Source organism: Cavia porcellus, unplaced genomic scaffold (assembly GCF_034190915.1).
Source record: "Cavia porcellus strain 051 isolate PalLab524CR breed Dunkin Hartley unplaced genomic scaffold, mCavPor4.1 scaffold_5, whole genome shotgun sequence".
Taxonomy (NCBI): domain Eukaryota; kingdom Metazoa; phylum Chordata; class Mammalia; order Rodentia; family Caviidae; genus Cavia; species Cavia porcellus.
In genome coordinates, this window is record NW_026947488.1 from 1,755,097 (window position 1) to 1,775,990 (window position 20,894).

The 20,894-nt window shown below is 61.6% G+C and overlaps 1 protein-coding gene across 1 annotated transcript; it reads right to left on the reverse strand.

Annotated features, from left to right (window-relative positions):
- Positions 1-155: 155 nt before the first annotated feature.
- On the reverse strand, positions 156-18,488 carry Col9a3 (collagen type IX alpha 3 chain). The gene is made up of 32 exons (XM_003462812.5): positions 18,333-18,488; positions 17,801-17,869; positions 16,650-16,685; positions 16,028-16,099; positions 15,447-15,500; positions 14,746-14,781; positions 14,492-14,515; positions 14,206-14,259; positions 13,912-13,965; positions 13,579-13,620; positions 12,468-12,524; positions 11,994-12,047; positions 11,652-11,705; positions 11,380-11,433; positions 11,133-11,186; positions 10,701-10,754; positions 10,091-10,144; positions 9,477-9,530; positions 9,325-9,378; positions 8,893-8,937; positions 8,733-8,786; positions 8,589-8,642; positions 8,104-8,157; positions 7,901-7,972; positions 6,668-6,703; positions 6,223-6,267; positions 5,009-5,041; positions 4,708-4,854; positions 4,539-4,593; positions 3,948-4,130; positions 1,661-1,738; positions 156-681 (listed from the first exon to the last, which is right to left on the reverse strand). Exons 1-32 carry the CDS (start codon positions 18,396-18,398, stop codon positions 491-493), a joined length of 2,043 nt encoding a protein of 680 aa, XP_003462860.1. The 5' UTR covers positions 18,399-18,488; the 3' UTR covers positions 156-490.
- Between the last annotated feature and the right edge of the window lie 2,406 nt (positions 18,489-20,894).

The following is a 20,894-nucleotide window of genomic DNA, read 5'->3' on the forward strand; positions in this document are numbered from 1 at the left end:
GTGGCCTTATTTTGCAGGACGAGGTGGCGCCTCCGGCACAGGGCAGACAGGGCGGAGGCTTCCGCCCAGAAGTGGTGAGGCAGGCGGGGCAGGCAGGCTGCCGAAGGGACACCACCCACCAAGCACCTTCCACTGCAAGAGCACTAGGCCGGAGGTTGGGGTATCATTTTATTGGGGCTGTGCAGTCTTTACACAAACGCTATGTAAACCAGTCGCAGTCTTAGCCTGCGGGGTCACAGAGGCCTTTCCACACGCACCCCGCTCCCTCCGGACATTGTGAGGTTGAGGTATTGTCGCAGATGAGTGGGTGCCAGAAACACTGTGGACAGGACCTGGGCCGGTGGCACCGTCGCCACGCGAGGCCTGGTGGCCGCGGCAGTCCAGGAGCCTGTGGACTGACTGCTGGCCATGCTGGCCGCTCCCGGTGACCTCGCTCTTGGCTGGGGCCAGAGCCTCCAGCATCGTCGATTCTCCCTTCCTTCAGTTCTTCCTATGAGCTGCGAGGGCCAGACTTCTCCCCGGTCCCTCCTAACACGGCTCCCTGGCAGGCAGAAGTGTCGCAGATCCCCGGAGTTCCCTGAGCCCCAACGGCGCCAGGAAGGCCGGCATCGCCAGGAAGCCCAGGCTCACCGTGGGCGCCATCACGGCCGTCTTTGCCGATGCCAGGTACGCCTTGTGGCCCTGGAGACCAGATGGGAACAGAGCTATGAGAACCCCCAACCTGACTCAGCATGCGCTTTGCTGACCCTGGACAGGACCGGGAGCCAGCAGGGCCGAGGCCTGAAGTGGGCTGGGGCAGGCAGGTCACAGGGCCAGAGTCCGTGTGGAGAGGGTTTGGGTGGGCCAGGGAATGGGACAGCTCTGGGGAGTCCTGAGGGTCACCAAGGGCAGAGGTGCCTGCCCAGGTGAGGTGGAGGCCACGTTCCACAAGGTCGCTGTCTGCCAAACAGCACCTTGGAGGTGATGCCTAAGGCCACTGTGGTGCAGGGACAGCAGAGCCATCACCTCGAGATGGGCTGGGCACACACGTGCCTTGCAGGGGCCCAGGGGAGGCTGGAGGAGCCAGGGAGGGAGTGGCACCCGCGTGCGTGTGCACACCGAGAGGCTGAGGCAGTGACGGGGACCTCCTGCAAGTCCTACACACGGCAGGGGCTGCGCATGCAGGGCTGGGCAGCGACGTGCTGACCATTTGCACGGGGTGTCTTTTTTAGCAGTGCTGGGACTGAACCCTGTGCTTCACTGGCAGGTGCCATGCTGGAGAGCTACATCCTCAGGCTTCTTTAAAACTTGACTTTAAAACAGGGTTTGTAAGTTGCTCAGGCGGACTTCAAACTTGCAGTCCTCCTGCCTCAGCTCCCAAGTAACTGGGATTACAGGCTTGTGCCACTGTGCCCAGCTTTCATTAACATTCAAAAGTTGAAATGCATGAAGTACACGCAAATCAAGAAAATCTATTAGAATTCAACTGAAACAGACGAGAGCAGCTTTAGTTAAGGAGTACTTACCCAACCCACTTAGCTAAGACAGACACAGGGAGGTCTGTTTATCGATTAAATTTTACGTTAAAGTACTTCAGGCAGTTGGTAATGCTGACCCTAAGAAGGCTTTGCCTCTTAGGAGAAAAGCACTTCTCAGAAACCGAGCCAGGCGCCGTTCCTACCTTGGAGTCCCTGGTCTCCGGGGGGACCATCCAGCCCTGTGCCCAGGGCGCCCTTGTCTCCTCTGTCACCCTGACTTCCTGCAATGAAGGTGGACACGGATACATCACTAGGGCAGCTGGCACAGTGACAGGACAGGGTTGGATCCCGCAGGGATGGAAAGCAGGGCTCCCTGCTCTGCACACTGTTCTGTTCACGGGAGCAAAGTCACTTAGAAATGTGCAGGTGTCTCCTACACAGACTCCGCAGAGGGCAACATGTGGCCCACCCTGCTGCCCGCTGACCTCCCTGCCGCTGATGGGCAGAACTTTGGTTCAAAATACTCAGGCTTGAGCCATTGGCTACTGATCTGGTATTCATTTTTATGATTGTTGACCCCTGCATTACCTAAGGGTATTTAAAGTGTCCTGATGGCATTCAGATCTTCCCTTTCTGTAATTTGGCCTATGTGAGTCATGGTAGGGGAGGTGTGTTAAACTCTTCCAGCAGGGACAGCAGATTTCTCACCACAGGATATCAGATACCACACTACTGGTAGACTTACCCTGTGTGCGCGTGTGTGTGTGTGTGGGGGTGTACTAGATATTGAACCCGGGCACTGCTGACATGCACCCCCAACTCTGAGAGAGTCTCCCCAAGTTGTCCAGACTGGCCTTGAACTTGTAATCCTCCTGCCTCAGCCTCCTGAGTAGCTGAGCCAGAGTGAACTTCTGGTCAATATAGTAACACATGTAAGGCAAAAGGCACTGTTAGCACTGTTATGCTGGCCTGGTGCTGGCAGTAACACCGCCACTGTCAGGGCTGTGGTCTTCTGATGCTGGCCAGAGTTGTAGGCACCTGATTAGCATGAAGTCCCAAAGCCCCAGAGGGATGATTGTCCTCCCCTTGGGCAGTGGGCTTCCACCGGTCACTGCAGCCCTGGGAAGTCTGCTCCATTGGCTCTGATGCAGTGTGCCTGACCTCCTCTCTTGGGGCACTGGTGGGGGACGGGGGCGGCTCCTCCTCAGCTGCCATGTTTCCTGGGGTGAAGAGGCGGCACAGCAGTGCTGGGAGCCTGTCTGGGTCCCCAAGTGGCCACAGTGCATGGGCATCTTCCGGTACACAGGCTGCCTGGAGCCTCCTGCAGCAGCCGGCACAGGGCAGAGGTGCACTCTGGCTGCAGTCCCCAGGACAGCATCCGTTTGTGAGCATCTCTCAGTGGCCTTTACGCCATTAACTAACCACAAACTGCTCTTCCCAGAGAGGATCTGACGTCTGTTCTCAGCAGTCTAGAAGGAATTCAGTCTGGGGAAACCGTACTCTTCTCACACTCGTTTGTGTGGCACTGAACTGCGGAGCCGGCCTGAGGAAACCCCGCCCGCCCTGGAGACGTGGCCAAGGCACCCGGAACAACTGGTTCGGAGCAGACGCTGCACCTGTGCCTCAGGTGAACAGGAGGAGCTGGGTGGCGACACTCAGGGACCCCCAAAACAGGCGGAAGGCATCCTGCTCCCCGCCTGCTCGCTTCCCAGCTGCTGAGCCCCGGATCTCAGGGGAGGAAGGGAATGCCCAGAGTCTGCCCTGACTCTCTCTGAAGCTGTTTCTGGGAGCAGGACATTGCCAGTCGGTCACATGAAATGAACCAGCATCACAAGACCACCTGATGGGGTCCAGCTTTCCAAGGGTCAGTGCCCCGTTTCGCGTCCAGGACCCAGACCTGTGGCACTGATGGGCTGTCACTCACATAAGTTTTTCAATTCTTACCCTCAAAATAGGATTTTGAATGTTTGAATTTTGCCTTTTGCAAGGGACATTGTATATGCTGCCAATTTTGGGGAAGACACATGTTCTGAGGGCCCCTGTTACTACTACTCACATTTTAACCAGTCCCTTCCCGCCCAATGTTCTGTTGAGAAAAATTACACAGTAAAAAAGTTCTGGTACCCACAGGATCAGGGGGGATATACTGGCTGGGCCCTGAAAGCTGAGGTCCCGTCCTCCTGGGAGTGACCTGGGGAGCCCCTTAATAATCTCCCCAAGGAAGCAGCGCTGATGACTGGGTCCTTAGAGCCTTTTCACAGGAGCCCTAGGAACGGCCATGAGGGTAGGAGGAAACCCAGCGCAGGCTATGGGCTCCGCCAGTGCGAGCACAGGCCAGACAAGGCCAGAAGGCGGTGTGCTTACGGCCAGGTGACCTGGAGCCCATGTGTCTGTGGAGGAGACGCTGCAGACACTCGGGGCCTAGGTTTTCTCGTGGGGCTAGTGCGGCTCTGCCCACACACAGTGACCGGTGTTGGGCTGAGTACTCACCTCTGGGGCCAGGGTCTCCCAGCTCTCCGGTGGGACCACGGTATCCAGGAGGCCCTCGAATACCAGGGTGGCCGATGGAGCCTGGGGGTCCTGGGGGTCCTGGGGGCCCAGCTGGACCAGGCCGACCAATGGAGCCTGGTGCTAGAGGCTTCCTCAGGTGTGCAGCTAACTGTGCAATTTGCTCTTTTGGAAAACAAGGCACAGCATTTATGTCAGAATTATGAAAATATTTTAACGTAAGGCACAAATCTACACTGCCTTTCAGAAGGAAGTTTCCATTTATCGCCCATGAGCAAGTTTTACTGCATTGGGTGGGCAGCCTTCCCTGTTCCTGCAGGGTCTCAGATTCTGTGAATTAGGGCTACAGACACCCGCTTGGGGCCTCTGGGAGCTGTCCCTCCAAGCCCTGAGGTGCAGTGACTTGGTCCTTGTGACTGGCGCCTCAGTGGGTGTTTTAGGTGCCTGGCAAGTGCCAGCATGGTGTGGGGCCCTCTCCCGTACAGAGGGCAAGAGCTGCTCACTAGGGTGTAGGCATGGAGCCCACTTGCCCACCGGAGGGTGGGCAGGAGGAGGAGGGCAGCAGCCACTCACCGCTGATCATGCCGCCACACAGCTCCCTGATGCGCTGCTCGCTGGCCTCTTTCCCCTGGAATTCACCCCAGCCCATCAGCAGGCTGGGCGTGCCCAGTACTGCCGCCCCAGTAACTGACCTCCCAGGATAGCCAAGGCCAGGCCCTGAGTGTCAGAAAGAGCCACGCACCGGAACTCCAGGTTTCCCCGTGATCCCGGGGACGCCCTGCACGCCCTGCAGGCCCACAGGCCCTGGGGGGCCCGGGACGCCCTGGACACCACTGGTGCCGTTGGGTCCCTGGATGCCTTTGGGGCCCAGCTCCCCTCGATTGCCAGACTGCAGAGAAAGAGAACAAAGGGGTCTGAGGAACCCTGCTGGGGCAGGGCTCGGCCATCCTGAGGCTGCTGTTCCCTGCAGTGCCTGTCTTGGTGGCCAGGACCTGGCCATGCAGGCGCACGGGAAACCACTGAGGCCTCTGCCCGGCACCTACCTCTCCTTTGGGTCCAACGGAGCCGCTGGGACCCTAGGAGAGAAGAGGGTTCTCTGTTACCTCAGTGCTGTCCTCAGACAGGGTAGGGTGGGGAGTGGGTCCCCACGGACCTGCCAAACCCATGAATAGCGAAGGGTGAAACTTTAAAGTCACGTGCAAATGCTGACGAGATTACTTCTTTGTGTTCTCCTGTGGAGACTTCTGATGTTGCTGAGCATAGGCACCATGGGTGCTTTAACACTGATTTCCCTGGAGAGTGACTACTGTAACTCCGTGGCAGCTTCTGGCCGTTACTCTGTTACCATTGTTTTTAGGTCTTTGGTACCAGGACTCGAACTTGGAGCCTCCCACTGGCCAGTCAGGCACTGTGTGCAGAGCTCTCTCCTGGCCCCAGTGTTTTTATGAACGACAATGGGCGGAGTGTCTCTGTCCTAAAACTCCAGGTACTTGTTCAGATGGGTCCTCAGGGACAACCAGACCCAGACGTGTGACCAGACACAGCCCTAATTAGACAGCAGACGCATGTGCCGCAGGAGATGGGACAGGGCACACACACAGCGGGCACCAACTGCCACAGCCACAGCCAGGAAGGGCAGGTGGATGCCCCATGCCCGGTCCCCGTCAGTGTACCTGAGACCACGCACACAGACTCCCAGCTGGCAGGGGCTCGGCGCCTCTCAGCCGCTGCCCACTGCTCCAGCAGTGGAGGGGAAGCCAGGAAGCACTGCTTCTGGGATTTCAGGGCCCAGCTGCCAAGGCTGAGTAGGAATTTGCCAAAATAAATTAAGCACAGGCCACTGCGTAAGAAGTTCACTTGGGGCCACTGGGGGCCCCAGAGACCAGGTCCCTTTGTGTTTTCCCTGCACACAAAGGACGGACTCAGTTACAGACTGAAAACCGTGTCCCACAGAAAACCTCAGACGTGACGATCTCTCATTTCCGTCATCCCAGGAGACACAGGAGTCCGTGAAGCGATTTGTTTTATACTCAGCCATTTCCACCCCGAGAATGCGGTTTGTACCCATGCAGCCTCACCAGTGACTGATTCATTCAGCTGAGGACCTCAGGTGAGTGGCGGGTGTGCAGACCCGCACTCCCGGGGGCGGGGCAGCTGTGGCCAGGCCTCACACCTCAGGTCTCCCCCAGCAGGCGCCATCTGCTGGCCTTGTCTCCTGGAGGGCTCCCTACCCACACTGTCCTGGGACCACACTTACCAGCTCTCCTTTGTCCCCAGGGAGGCCATCAGAACCTGCGATGCCCTGGAGACAACACACCCAGGGTTAATCATGGCTGTTTCCTGTCCTAAACTCCTGAAGCTCCCGGCTCCAACCCAAGACTGAGGCCAGGACTCAGGCTGGTGCCCGCCTTTGAACAGAGCATCAGGACCACAGAGGGCCTCTGCTCTGTCACAGGCCAGGGCAGGGCCCACCAGGCTGAGGGCACTTGAGGCAGGAGCAGGCTCCTCAGGGACGATGCAGCCACCCCTGAGCTCCTGGGATGGAGGAGCCTTTGTGGGGAGCGCTACAGTGACCACATGGCTGGCTGTGGCACAGGCATGGGCAGCTGTGCCCAAGGGAACGGGGAAAGGAGCTGCTCCAAGCTGCGAACGGACCCCAAGCGGTGGCCGGGCGGCGCCGTGCACATACTGTGCCCACTCACCTGGTCTCCCTTCGGGCCTGTGGCACCTCCTGGGCCCTGGGCAGAGAAAAGGCTCTGCTTAGAGACACCGCAGGCACCGTAGAGACAGTGACCCTACCTGGACCACACCTCCTTGCCTTCGTAGGAAGGGGCCAGAAGCCCATTCCCAGGCCAGGGCCTGTCTCGGGTGCACAGGTGGATGGCAGCTCCAAGGCCTGTGCCCTGTGGGCCGTGAGCATCAAGAGCCTTCCCTACAGAGCACCTCCCACCGCTGTACCAGTCCTGGTGGCCACGGACCCTCTTTATCATCTTCCCCTTGAACTGTGAGATGGGGACCATGTCTGTGGAGCACTCCTTAAACACAGCTAGCGGCTGAGTGTCTAGGGGTACAGAGCTGCCCGGTGGGCCTGAGGGCTCGGTTTGATCCTCAGCCCTGCCCAACAAACCAGGTGAGGACCTGCCCCAAGGCAAAAGGTGTGCCCCTCCCGTGGAGTCCAGGTGGCAGCAGGACCAGAGCTGCACAGGCGCCTGCTCACACCCCGGCTGCCCTGTGAGCCCGCCTGGTCCTGGGCGGCCACAGCATCTTGCTGAACTTCTGAGTGTTCTGCCCAAAGTGGACAGAATGCCCAGCGCTCCTCAGTAGACGGTGGTTTCTCTTGTGCCCCACATTTGCGGCCAGGTCCTGGACCCTTCCATCAGCAGGCCCACATCTGTGAGTGCTTCACCACTGTCCTGCAGGGTGGCCAAGGCAGGCACACAGGCCCTCAGGGACCTGGTGCCATGGCCCAGGCCCATCAGCCTGCACTAGGGTGATCTGAGGTATCCTGAGCAGGCAATGTCCCTGGGCCCTGCGTGTCTGCAGAGCTGAGTCACTGGCTGCTGCAAGCCCGGCAGGAAAGGGACCTGGAAACTCCCTGGGCAGCAGCGTGAGCCTCTGCCAAGTTAGGCGTCTGTGGGCCCCCACAGATGTGGTGACCTCTCTCCTGCCCCAGTTGTTGGGGCACAAGCCAGGCCTCTACATGGAGCTGAAGGCAGAGTGGCCTAGATGAATGACTAGGCCTGGGGATGAATGACAGAAGAACCAAGGGGCACTGCCTTCAGAGCTGGCACCACAGCCCTCACCACCCAGGTGGGTAGCCGCAGGCTCAGGTGGCCACTGGCCAGCAGGGTGTCTGCCACCTGTGTCTGTGGGACCACAGTGGGGGCAGGGTAGGGTGCACGAGCAGTACCCCACCTGCCAGGACAGCCACTTACCTGGTCACCCACTTCACCACGGAGGCCTTGGGGTCCTGGGAGGCCAGGATCTCCTATGCTGCCTTTCTGGCCCTGTGGACAGGTCCCAAGGGTCAGTGCCCACAAAGCCCAGCCAGGACCCTGGCCCAATCCCTCAGGACTCACTGCCCTGGCCTGGGCAACCGGGTCATAGCACCAGCTAAACCCTTACCCAGTGAACCCACCTGGAAGCCTCGGACGCCAGGGGGTCCAGGAGGACCTTGTGGGCCAAGGGCCCCCTGAAAGACACAGCTGTGAGTGGATGCCCTGCATTCAAGGTGTCACCTTTGAGGGGCCAACCTCTGCTCCTATGGTCCCAAGCCATCTGGCCAGGTTGCTGGGGACAGAGGCAGCTGCCTCCCGGGGAGGCAGGGAAGGGGCTCTGGGACCGTTTGTCAGGCTGGACTTGGTGCCAGCACCAATGCCCAACACCTCCCCTAGGGCCCAGGGTTGCAGAAGCCACAGGTAGAGGCACCAGACTTAGGAACTCCCACTTGAGCTTGCGGGGATCTCCGATGCAATGTGGCAAGAACGTCCCAAGAACAAAGTTTCCCCGTGGGCAGGGACCAAGAAGATGATGCTCCTGTCTCCCAGAATTCCCAGCTTTTGAGAGTTCAACCCATGAGGGCACCCAAGCACTACCCTATCACTTTGCCCACCCCCCACTCACCGCTGAGCCCCTGTGGCCAGCCTCGCCACGCTCCCCAGGCATGCCCACGTCCCCCTGCCAGAAGAGAGAAGGACATGAGGCAGGGTCCCCCATGCACTTGGCAGGGTCCCTGCGTGCACCCTGGGGAAGGGCCGGGACACTTACAGGGATGCCTGGCTCTCCGGAAGGGCCAGCCTCGCCCAGCTCTCCAGCTTGGCCCTGCAGAAGGGAGACCCCTCAAGTCCTACATTCCCCTGTCCAGGCCCACTGTGCACCCACCACCCTGCCTCCTTCCCTCCCCCACCCAGAGGCAGCACCCACATACCAGCTCTCCCTTCTCGCCTTTGGACCCTGCTCGTCCAGGGAGGCCCTACCAGGACAGAGCCAAAGTCAGGACTTCCCAATCCATGGGCAGAATGCACACGGGCAGCCAGAGCTGCACCCAGGGATGTGGAGTGCTGAGCCAGAGATGCTTGGGGATGAGGAGCTAGTCCAGGCCTGCCTGCCCCAGGATGGGGTTCAGACAGCTTCCTGAAGTGCAGCTCCAGAGCCCCTGCAAGAGTCCCCCGCTAGGGCAGATGGGGATGCAACCCCACAGCACATGGTGGTGGGCACAGGCACGGTTACGTGCCGCGCACACAAACGTGTGAGCACCCACCCACAAGGGCCCACTGGGCACTGTCCCCAGGGCCTCCCACAGGAGGGGGGGCCTGCAATGGCAGCCTGGCCAGCCAGGTCCCCCCTGCCCAGTACTCACTGGCAGCCCGTCAGGACCCTTCTCTCCTGGTGCTCCATGGCGGCCGGACTCCCCCTGCAAGGACAGTGAGCAGGGCGGGCAGTGTGAATGTCAAGGCCTCAGGAAGCCGAGCCCCCTAGTCCCTCCCTAGTAAGCCCCTGCCAAGCACCAACCTTCTCGCCATCAAGTCCTGGCACGCCGTCGCGGCCGTCCTTGCCTGGCATACCCTGGGGATGAGACACAGCCCCTCGAGTAGAAAGCAAGACTGCCCCTGCCCTTGCCCTGAAGGTGGCCCCTCCTAGCCACCCTTTTCCTGTCCCCCAGCTCCGGAGGGTCCCGTGGCTTCATTGCTGAGGTGTTCCCGTGGAACCTGCCACCCTCAGGGACACGCACAGGGCAGAAGCATGGGCAGGGTCACCGGCTGGCCAGGGTGCCCAGGACCCCCAGGACATCCCGCTTGGTGCCTGCCAGGCCTGCCCCATCACTCTCGCTTCCCACGTGATGGCGATGGCGTTGCCTGCTGGGGCTGAGAAGAGGCACAGGCAGGGGCTGCCACTGAGGCGGGGGCTGTGGGTGTGGAGAAGGGCGTGGCGGAGTGTGAGCACACAGAAGGGGCCTTGGGAGTGGAGCCCGTCCTGTGGCGAGTCACACGCCTGCCTGGGAAGTCAGCCTGGGGCTGGTGGTGGCCAGGAAGCAGAGGCAGCTGCAGAGGCTGGCATGGGTGAGGAGGGGAACAGGCAGCCTGAGGCCTGCGCTGGCACCCGCACTGGGGCAGGAAGGTACTCACCGGCTCCCCGACGGGCCCAGCCACACCAGGGATCCCTTTGGGACCAGGTCTGCCCTAAAGACACACAAGTGGTGACACGGCTGCAGTGGGGACCCTGAGCTTTCTTCCCATGCGGGCTCCCTACTTCCTGCAGCCCAAGCCTCGCCAGAGCTGGGCCTTGGGTGAGGGCAGCTGAGCTCTGGGCCGCGGTTTCTGTGGGTGCGCTGCCACAGTGGCACGGCAAGGCTGCCTGCTGTGCTCCCTGCTGCTGGGGCTCGGGGTGGGTCTGCGGAAGGGCCCCTTCATTTCGAGTGATAGTTGGTCCCTGACCTCACGGTGATTCTGCTGTTCCCTCCCTCACCCCGCTGCACAGCTGGGCAGCCAGGGTAGGGGTGACAGCTCTGCAGGGGCCAGGGCAGGGGCTGCCCGGCCAGGGTCTGAACCCTGGGGCAGAGCAAGGGCTGCCCTGCCTCCGGGCCCAGGCCTCACCTGTCTGGCGGCTTGCCCCACTCACCCTGGGAGTTGATGTGGGGCGCCCCAAGTCCCCCCACATGTGCCCCTACTCCAGACACAGTTGGGAATAAGATCTAGTTCTTCCCAGAAGGACCCACAGAATCACCCTCTTACTTACAAGGTCACCCTTGGGGCCTCGGAAGCCCTCTGGGCCCCTCTCGCCTCTGTCACCCTGGGAATGACAAAAGGCACAGGGACAGAATGAGCAACCTGGACCAAGGTCCCTGAGGCCCCTCCACGGCCTGCCAGGTCTCTGGTTGTGCTCAGCAGCAGCTGGCATGATGCTGCCATGGGTTACTGGAGCCACAGGGATGAAAAAAGCTGAACACCCAGAACGGCCCAAGAGGCAGAGCAACCCGCAAGGAAGGGTCCCTCCATGAACCTGCCCTCAGCTGTGCCAGGGCCCCTCCAGATGTGCTGAGTCCCCCACAGGTGCCCACAGTACAGCACAGCCCGGGGCAGGCCAGCTCAGGGCCAGTGGGCTGAGTGACACAGCTAGAGGAAGGAGGGGACCTGCATGGGGCTCCCCTCCCCCTAGACACACACGTACCACTTTCCCGGGTGATCCTGGTATGCCTGGGGGCCCTCGGAATCCAATGGGACCCTGCAAGAGAGAGGGCATTTAGGGTACTCTTGTAGGAACAGAGACTCAGAGTGACCCAGACACAGCCGGCAGGACAAGAGCCCAGCACTGCCAGCTGGACTCTTGGTCCCAACTGGACTTGTCCCATATGGGTCCCCAGCCTCCGGGGCTGACCTCAGCTGGCCACATCCTGTGACCAGGCAGCAGGACTTACCCGGTCCCCAGGGGGCCCGAGCGGCCCCGGCAGTCCTCTTAATCCTCGAGGGCCCTGTGGGGAGAAGCCAGAGATGCAGAGGCTGTGCTGCACCCCAACCTGAGGCTACTGCAGGGCCCTCCCCCAAGCTCTGCCTCAGGCCAGGCCCCAGGCTGCTTCCAGCCAGCATCTTTGCCTTAGGTACTGGCTGACTGTCCCCAAAGCCTGGTTATCAACTTGGGGGTCCACCCATGGGGCTCCCCTTCCACCACCTTGGCCCCTCTTGGCCTCACCTGTAGCCCCACAGCACCCAGAATACCAGCAGGGCCAGGCGGGCCGGGGTTGCCCTGCAACACAGAAAGCAGTGGTCAGCATTCAGGCTGGGGCTCCCGTACCTCGGCTGCTGCAGGTCTCCCCTCCTGGCAGCAGGAGGGCCTCATGCTACCTAAGCGTTGGTCCCCATCTAGCCCATCCTGTCCACCAGGCCACCCTAGACCTTACCCCTAGCCTGCTGTGACATGGGCAGTGGCCACAGTGACAGAGACAGGAGTGACAGGGCCCCAGAAGGCCTCGGTGCCCACTCCTCTCAGCTGCCCTTCCTGGGTCAGCAGCCCCAGCATGGCCAGAGGACCTACCTTCTCGCCGTCTTTGCCGACTTCTCCCTGTTCTCCTTTGTAGCCCGTGGGCCCCTGCAAGCAAACAGGCAGACCCCTCCAGCCCTTGGTGTCCTCCCCTGTGGCCCTGAGCTGAGGCCGGAGCCCCACTAGCTCGGACCCAGTCACAGTAGCACTGCAGGTTCCGGACCAAAGCCCAGGGCCCAGATAGCAAAACTGAGGCCCAATTCACCCCGTGCCCCACGTGAGAGCCTTCGGCCAAACCAGACAGGCAGCACTGGGGCAGGGTGGGCCACGGTGCCAGTGCCCAGTCCTCCCTGGGTCTCTTGCAGCCCAGGCCCAGCCAGGCCACGTCAGCTTCAGTGTGAGCTGGATGGAGAGGGCTGGGGGACAGCACTGCCCCCACCTCCTGTGATCCCGACCCCACCCCTTCCAGTCCCACAGCCCCTCATGACCAGCTGCCAGGAGGCCCACATCACCCGCACCTCCACTCACCTTGAAACCTGGCATTCCTGGAGGCCCAGGGGGACCTGGAGGGCAGATGGCGGGGCACTGTTGGGAGACAGAATGGTCAGGCCCTCCTGGCCCCCCAGAGGTCAGCACCCAGGGGCCCCGAGAAGGGCCACTGCACATGGCAAAGAGACTGTGGCTGAGCCCAGACAGGGTCCTGTGGGGTGTGGCCAAGGTTTGCGGGGGGCCAGGCTTGGCTGGACACCCCTCAGAGCTGCCCAATCTCTCTGCAGACCCTGGGTTTCAAAGCAGCTATTCATGAGCAGCTGCCGGCTCCACAGAGGGGCCTTCATCTCAGAACTGCCTCGAGGAGGCCCAACCACAGCCGCGATGCCCAGGCCCGGAGCCCACCTGGCGCAGCAGCCAGGCCTCAGCGTGCAGGGCCCTTGTGCTCCTCCCTGAGCTGAGCAGGGTGACCCAGGCCTCTGCGCCCCTGGCCCACCTCCAGAGCCAGCACCTCCCAGTCCGGGTGCCCGAAAGCCTCCCTCGCAGGCAGCACAGAGTGAGAAGAGAGTGCTCAGGGCTGCTGTTAAAGCCGTTCAGAGCTTTCCCTCCCAAGCACAAAACCGCAGACACCGACTGGGGATACAGCTTGGGGGCGCAGTGCCTGCCTGGCAAGCATGAGGTCATGAATTCGATTCCCTATACCAAAAAAACCCAAAAAGCAGAGAACCGCAGACACTGCTCTCTGATGCTGTGAACAGCTGCACGGAGGAGAAAGGTCTGTTTCTCTTCACAGGACTGACAAGGCCCGAGGTCAAGACCAACATGAACCCCGGGAGCTCCTGAGGTGAGGGCGGTGCCTGTCTGCACCAGACAGGCAGCGTCTGCTGTGCCGTCTGCAGGACAGGACCTTCCGAGCCTAAATTGCTGTTGTTCCTGGGTGGCTCAGGCCCACACCAGAGCAGGGCAGGTGCGAGGGAGGGGCGGTGGTGCCCAAGCTGTCTGCCCTGAGCCCCGTCCCCGTCCCCTCCCTGGTCCACCTCCCTGCTGGGGGAGCAGGGCCCTCTCTGGTGGGAGTGTGGCTGCCGTAGCCTCAGGTAGACCCTACCCCAATGGGGGCACCTCTGCCCCTTCACAGCCAACAAGTGCCCACCTGCAGGTCCGTAGCACCTTCGGGAAGGACCCCAGGCTGCCCCTGGAACACAGAGAAAGACAGGTCATCCATTTGCCTCCAACCCACTCTGATCATGACTTCCTCGCTCACCAGGATCTTGGGGTCCGCACGTGGCCAATGTGGGTGTTGCAAGCCCCTCACCAGGGCAAATGACAGTGGCAGGACATCTGTTTGGGGGCGGGGTCCTGCCCTGGACTCTGTCCAGGTTCTGTCTACTCCCAGGGAAGGCTCCATATCCTCTGGGGAGCAGAGCGGCACCCAGGCCACTGCTCAGCCCACCCAGGCACCCCAGAGCGCCCACCCTGTACTCACAGGAGGTCCTGGAGGCCCTGGGGGCCCTGGCAGTCCCGGAAGTCCATAGGGTCCCTGGGGAAGGGTAAGACTCAGGGCAGGGCCAGCCTCACCCAGTGAGGGCCCCAGCTTTGCCTGCGGTCAAGGACCTCCCGGTCCCCCTGCTCCAGGTCACTTCGCCACCCGTCTGCCTGTCTGGTGACCTTACGTCTGGACTGCTTGGGCTTTTGTCACTGCCCAGTGAGAAAAGGGAAGGAAGAAGGGGAGGTTACGGAGCTGTGGCTGAGGAGGTGAGCTCCGCTAGGGGCCACTCACCGGGGGACCACGGAGGCCAATCCCTCCTGGGAGGCCGCTGACTCCTGCCTCTCCCTGGGAAAGGGAAACACTGAGGTGAGGAGGTGGCACCCAAGGAGGCTTGCAGACCCTGAGAGGGTCGCCTGTGACCAGTGCACCCCACTGAAGGGTAGGGCGCTGGGCATGCTGTGGTCAGGCCATGCCCCAAGAAGCCCCACCCCTGCCATGCCCAGGCCAGCTCTGTGTGCAGAGGCAGATCTGGGAGCCCACATGCTTGGGTGGGGTGCATAGGGCAGTCTGTACTCACAGGGGGTCCAGGGAGGCCTTTGCCCTGCAAAACCAAGCCTGTGGTCAGGGTACGGGTGAGGTCTGCCCTGCCACCCCCAAGACAGTTCAGATGGGTCCTGGAAGGGACCCTTCCCAGGGTGCACAGCCCAGATAGGAGCCAGGGTGGGGTCCCCAGTCCAGAGCCCCAGGGGCAGATCTGGGTCCCTGGAGATCACTGCTGTGGCCAAACCTGCTGTCTCCTCAGACCCAAGGAGAGGCGAGGATGGTACTCACCCCCAGCCCAGGCGGCCCTGGGGGTCCCAGGCTTCCCTGAGAAAAAAAGCAGGTGTCAGGGTGCTCTGGGGAAGGAGCTTCACCTCTTCTCCACAGGCGCCCCACCCCAATCTGGTCCTGCAAGTCCTCCACGGGGGAGCAGGTGCAGGAGCCCCACTAACAGATGAGCGAGGCCGAGGCCGAGGCAGGACTCACTGCTGGCCACTTACGGGCAGCCAGGAGTACACCCTTCTACCCAAGAAGGGCCCGAGAGTGGGGCCTTTAGACCCCGTCTGACCACAGAGAGGTGACCCTGGAAACTCCACAGGAAAGACACATGGGGTGCAGACCTCGGGCATCATCCCTGGGCAGTCCTTGCCCATGCTGCCCCACTCAGGGAGGAAGGAGAGAGTCCTCAGAGCCAGAAGAGGAGGGGCTGGCAGTAGCCAGGCATGTCAGTGTGTGATGGTCAGACCCAGGGGACTTGGTGGCAGACGTCGAGGCCCTTGTGGTCGGTCACCCCACGGTGGAGGGGGAGCCACCCCCCACTCCAGCTACCCCTGCCACCGGCTGAATGCAGGACCACTTGCACCAGACATGGGTTGGAAGAGGGGAAGCCAGCTATGGGGGCTGGCCACACGACACCTGTGCCCAGCGCCCCTCTGCTGCCATCCCTGCCAGCGGACCTCACCACATCACTGGACATGGGGGCCAGCACTTACCCGCTCTCCAGGGGCACCTCTGAGTCCAGGAGGTCCATCCCGCCCAGTCAGACCCTGGGGAGCAGAGGAGGGAAGCATGTACCCTACCCCAAGGGCACAAGTGAACCACAGCTGGTTCCTCAGGTCAGATGTGTGCAGAGGTTTCTCAGACCCAAGGCCTGGCCCTGTCCACCCACTGTCCTCAGAGCTTGGGGTGAGGTGGGGACAGCCAGCAGGAAGCTAGCAATGGGGCCCCATGAAACAAAACCAGCAGGACTGGAGGCTCACTCCTACTGGGCTGGAGCCATGCCTGCCCCCCCCCAGGGGCTTGCCAGGGGTGGAGGAGCCCAACAGTGGTGCCTGTTCCTGGCTCATCGAAAGCTGGCAGGACTTTGAAGGGACTGGGACAGAGGCCAGGGACCCCACTGGGGACTTCTGTCAGGGCTGGGTCTCCTGCCTGAGCAGGCCCAGCAGGAGAAGAGCAATTACAACCTGCCCTTGGCGCTGGATTTGGCAGAGCCCCTCCAGGGCAGCCGCAGTGCAGGGGGAGGGGGAGGGGAAGGGGGAGGGGGCAAGGCAGGAGGAGGGGCTGGCGTGCTCACATCCACTCCTGGAAGTCCCGGCAGCCCTGCCTCTCCAGGCTTTCCTGGTTTCCCTGGGGTCCCTTTGGATCCCTGTATGGAGGGGGTGGCTGAGGTCAGAGGGACGAGTCCTTGGCTTTTAGCAAGAAAAGGAGGACTTCCTGGGCAGGACTCTGCCCAGCCATCTCAAGGGTCCCTTTCCTGGAGGCCCCACCCTCATGGCCCAGGCAGGCTGCCCCTTCCCAGCCCTTGGTTACCCGGTCAATTCAGCATCCCCAGCCAAGGCCCAGCAGATCCCTGTATGGGACTGCAGTGGGCCCAGGGCCCTCAATCCCTGGAACTAGACAAGTTGAGGGACTTGGCAGCTCCCGCCTGGGTGGACTACAGGGCTATTGTCCTTCCACAGCTTGCCCTGGCAACGGCCCAAAAAAGCTCCGAGCCAGACCCTACCCAGAGACACTGAATCCCACGCATGCCCCTCCTACCCTTCCTGGCTTCAAACCCTCCTGGAACTTCAGAGGCCTCATCTGGGGCGACACAGGCTCAGCATGAGGGGACAGACATCAATGACCTTCTGTTCCCTCTGCCCATCCCCCTCCAGACTGGAAATGGGCTGTCCCCTCCCCAAGCCAAAGACACTCACCAGAGTCCCAGGCAGACCCGGAGGACCAGCCTCTCCCTGCAGAGGGGTAGATGTTACACAGGGCCCCTGAGACCCCAGCTCAGGAAATCAAAGCAAGGTGGCCTCCAATTCTGTCCAGAAGGCCCAGCCCCATGGAGTCTAAATGGGGTTCCCCAGCCCCTCTTGTCCACACCCAGGGCCTCCTGCCCTCACAGGCCAGCACTAGGGAAACGGGGCTGACAGAAGGGACTCAGCCCTTGCAGGGCCACGCAGCACCTGACACCCTGAGGGCACAGGGACACAGCCCCACCCTCACGAGCAGGCTGCAGGCCTGGTCCTCAGTGCTCCCAGCACGGGGGCGGGGGGGGGGGGGGGGGAGACAAGAGCTCTGGAAAGCAGGCTTTGGGACACCCAGGCTCCCCCTGCTGGGGAGGCAGCAGCAGCACCTCCTTTCTGGGAAGGAGTTCCAGTGGCCCGAAGTTCCTGGATGCTCAGCAGCGTGAGTAAACTCCTAAACTGGACTGTGGGCTCTGGATTTAAGGGGAGCCCAGAGCCCCAGATGCCAAGCCCCAGTAAGAGAGGCAGAAAGAGGCCACAGCCCTGGGCCACACAGTCCAGGGTCCATCGCGACCCTGAGCGCCAGCCCTACAATAAGGGAGGGGAGGGGCATGGCCACCAAGGCTAAGTCCTCAGGGACTCCGGAAGGCTGTGCAGGGCCATTGGCCAGCACTACGGGAAAGGACCAGCCCTGATAGGATAAATAAGGTCCTCAGCCCAGACCACCCTCTTGGGGAGGTACCAGCAGCCCCCCAAAGTGGGCCCCACCTGCCCTGGGACACTATGGAAGACACCCCTTCTGGGGCATGGCTGACCCTCTCCACCCCTCACTGGCTCCAGCCCCAGGGAGCTCCCAACAAGAGCCCTGGCCCCATCTGTCCAGAGAGCCCAGGGCTCTGCCCATAGGAGCGCAGGGGTCATGCACCTTTCTTAACCCGCAATCCTGCCCCAAGGACCACCCAGGCCAGGCTGTGGCCCAGCAGGCGGGGACAACAGGTCTTTGTCCTCTCACTGCCCACCCTGGTTTCCCCACTCGCTGTCCGTTGGGTATGGTGCTGTCCCCACCAGCCCAGCACCGCCAGTTCTAGAACCCCTTGAACCCCATCCCAACTCACATCAATGCCATCCTTGCCTGGCTTCCCAGGTGGGCCTGGGGGGCCTGGGGGGCCGGGAAGCCCCACTTTCTGAAATAGAGAAGAGTCTTTAGTTGGGCCTGCACCCCACCATGGTGGCTTCCCAGGGCAGCTCCACTGGGCAGCCCCAGGCTCTGTCCCTGTGCCAGGGTGGTCACCACAACTTCAGGTCCCTGCGCCTCAGTCCTGGAAGCTGGCACCCAGGGCTGGTGATGCCCCTCACCGGCCAGGGGTGGCTGGGCTCTGGTCCCACGGGGAGCCCCAGGAACAAAGGCAATATTGTGCGTCCAGGCTGCACCGGCAGGGGCCGGGTGAGAACGGGATGGAACGGAGGACACATCCAGGTGTCATCTGTGGGGACTCAGGGCCGGCAGTAAGGCAGCCCCACATCCCCAAGAGTCCCCAAGGTGTACATAAGCCCTGGCTCCGTGGTGGACCTGGAAGCCAGGGTCGCCCCTGACTGGGACGCCTGGGCCCCACGCGGCCGCCCTTTGCTGGGAAAAGCTGCGCTCACCTGTGCTGCGGTGGCTGCCAGGAGCTGCCCCAACAGGAGCAGGGCCAGGCTGGGTGCTCGGGCCATGGCTGGCGGTCACTGAGCAGTGCTGGCGGTGGCAGCCAGGCAGGCGGTGGCAGACGGTGGGCGGTGCGCAGTGCGCAGGCTGGGCATCCGGCCGCCCCGCCCCGCGCGCATAAGCCCCTCATTCAGCCGGGCCCACCTGGGGCGGGCGGAGAAGAAACCAGGCAGGCTGGCCCGCCCTTGGGTTAAAATTATCCGGGGACTGGCGCGTTGGACACACACATCTTTCAGAGTACAAGAAAGACTCCTTTCTCCGTCGCTCCCAGCCGGAGTGTGGCTGGGAAAAGCCCCTCCGTGACGGGCGCCTTTTTGGAAGGGGGGAGGTGCTGACTTAGCTGAGGCCCCTGCTGGTCCTCTGTGCCCAGGCCACCGCTCGGCCTGGCCCGAAGGGCTCCTTCTCCGCAGCCAGGCTCCCAGCTTTGAGGCCCATGACACCGTCGCCGCGTTGGTTCCCACCCCTTTCTGGGTGCACATGGGCACCTCTTCTCCTGCTCAGGGGGCTCTACCCATGTGCAGCGCATTGACCATGGTGGAAGCCCACGGAGTCAACGCCCCGTCACCAGTGACATGTATCAGGACCTCGCCATCCTCTTGGGCACCTTGGGCCCAGGGGAAAAGGAAGGGCACGGCTGGACACTGCGTGGGATTTGGTTTTTGTCTTGAGAAGAAATGGAAGCTATCCATCCTCTACCCAACTGCCGCTGGCAGAAACTTGAGAGAGCCCCTCCCTCAGAGTAGTTACTGGATCTCAAGCAGAGAAGAGGGTCCCCACACCACTGACTGGAAGGATGGAGACAGTGCGATGCCCTTCCAGCCATCCCTGAAGACAGCGCCCAAAACACTGCCCCTGCAGTCTTCGGGTGACCCTTCACCACGCTCCCCAGCCTTGTAGCTCCCGAGCAGCTGGGGCTGCAGCTCTGCTGGGCACAGTGAGCCATGGGTGCCAGCTGCCCCTGGAGTGTCCCTGCAGCAGTTCCATAAACATCGGGGTGATGGCAGTCCAGGCCGCTGGCTGCTGTGGGCTGGGCTTACTAAGTGCCAGTGGCATTGAGCTTTTCAGGCATGCTGCCGCCAGCCGGCTCGCCATGAGGGTTATTCTGTTTCAGACTCGAGTCTCCTTGGATCTCTGCAGGCTTTGTGGTCAGCCTTGCCCCTACAGGCTCACCATCAGTTCAGGCAGCTGTCTCAAGGGAACCCTGAAATCCACCTCCCTCAGTAAAGGTCTAAGAGCGAGCCCAGGAACTCACAGTCACTGGCCTGCCCTTTGTCAGTCAGTGTCCCATCACAGCCGCAAGGGAGAACTCAGTAGCTTTCTAGTAGATAAAGGTCACGAGTTATATTTTGCTATAAAATTTTTTCATGATAAATTTCCGTGAAGAGGAAAACCTGCAGAAAAGGCTTCCTTCCCTGACAGCATGTGCAGGTGGCAGCTCTGTCGCCAAGCCTCGGCAGGTGCCAGCCGGCCCTGCAGTGTGCGCCGGGGAGGGCGCGTGCGTGGCAGCAGCTGACTGAGGCTGTGCCACGGCACTCTTCCTGCAGTGAGTTGATATTTTCTGGATTTTGCTTTCAGGGGATCAGTAAATAAAATCTTGTTGAAACTGGAAAACCAGAAGGGGGCAGGGAGCCCCCAGGCCAGTGAGGAGCCCTGTGAGCAAATCTGCCAATCGGGCAGAGCACACCCAACACAGCCTTGTCTTGGCACTGGGAGTCTGAGGCTGTGGGCCGAGCGCCCACGTCCCCCATCCTAAGCCTGGGCTGTACTGAGGGGGTCTATCTGGGGCAGTCCCCTGGGAAAGCTGCTCTTATCTAGCACTGCTGTGACCCAGGAGGGCAAAGCAGTGTTCTTGGGCAAGCGGGAAGCAGCAGCTGGGCCAGAATAGGGGGTCTCTCATGAATAGGACTTTTTCTGGGGGGAGTGGGGTTTGAGACAGGCCCGGCTATGAAATCCAGGCTGGCCTCAAACTCAGTCCTTCTGCCTCAATCGCCTGAGGACTGGGGTTACAGGCATGCACCACCTCCATGAACAGGAAACTCAGGGCTGCTGTGGCAGGATGACAGGGTGGCAGCACCCAGGCACCGCTCCAAGACCAAGTCACTTATGGGGCTCACCACACTGGCAGGCTCCAGGCTGCCTCCGGGAATGTCTGGCAGCCCCAGGACAAGCTGGCCAAGGGCTCAAGGCTTTGCTTAGGGCTTCACCTCTAGTGCACAGGAAGGGCAGGGGACACAAAGTGGCTGCAGGTGAGACTGACTGCCCCTGCCCAGGGGCGGTGACTGTAGAGTCCCCCCCACCCACCATGGAAGAAGGCTGTCGGCTGCTGGCAGCCCTGGTGTCCTGAGCACACTTCAGGGGGGCAGGGAGAGGGGGACACCAGGGACTGGTGTCTTCAGAGGTAGGTCGTAAGACACGGACAGGGTATGCTCAGACCACAGGGCTGGGGGTGAGGGGTCAGAGCAGTCTCCCCAATCCCAGGGCTTGGAAACAAGATCCTGTTCCCA

What these genes read in the sequence shown, in the direction of transcription:
- Col9a3 (XM_003462812.5), bottom strand. Translation starts at nt 18,398, where the DNA reads ATGGCCCGAGCACCCAGCCTGGCCCTGCTCCTGTTGGGGCAGCTCCTG. An exon ending in CGGGTCTGCCTGGGACTCTG is followed by an intron (nt 16,100 to 16,649) that starts GTGAGTGTCTTT and finishes CCCTCCATACAG; the next exon opens with GGATCCAAAGGGACCCCAGG. An exon ending in TCGGCAAAGACGGCGAGAAG is followed by an intron (nt 11,706 to 11,993) that starts GTAGGTCCTCTG and finishes TCTGTGTTGCAG; the next exon opens with GGCAACCCCGGCCCGCCTGG.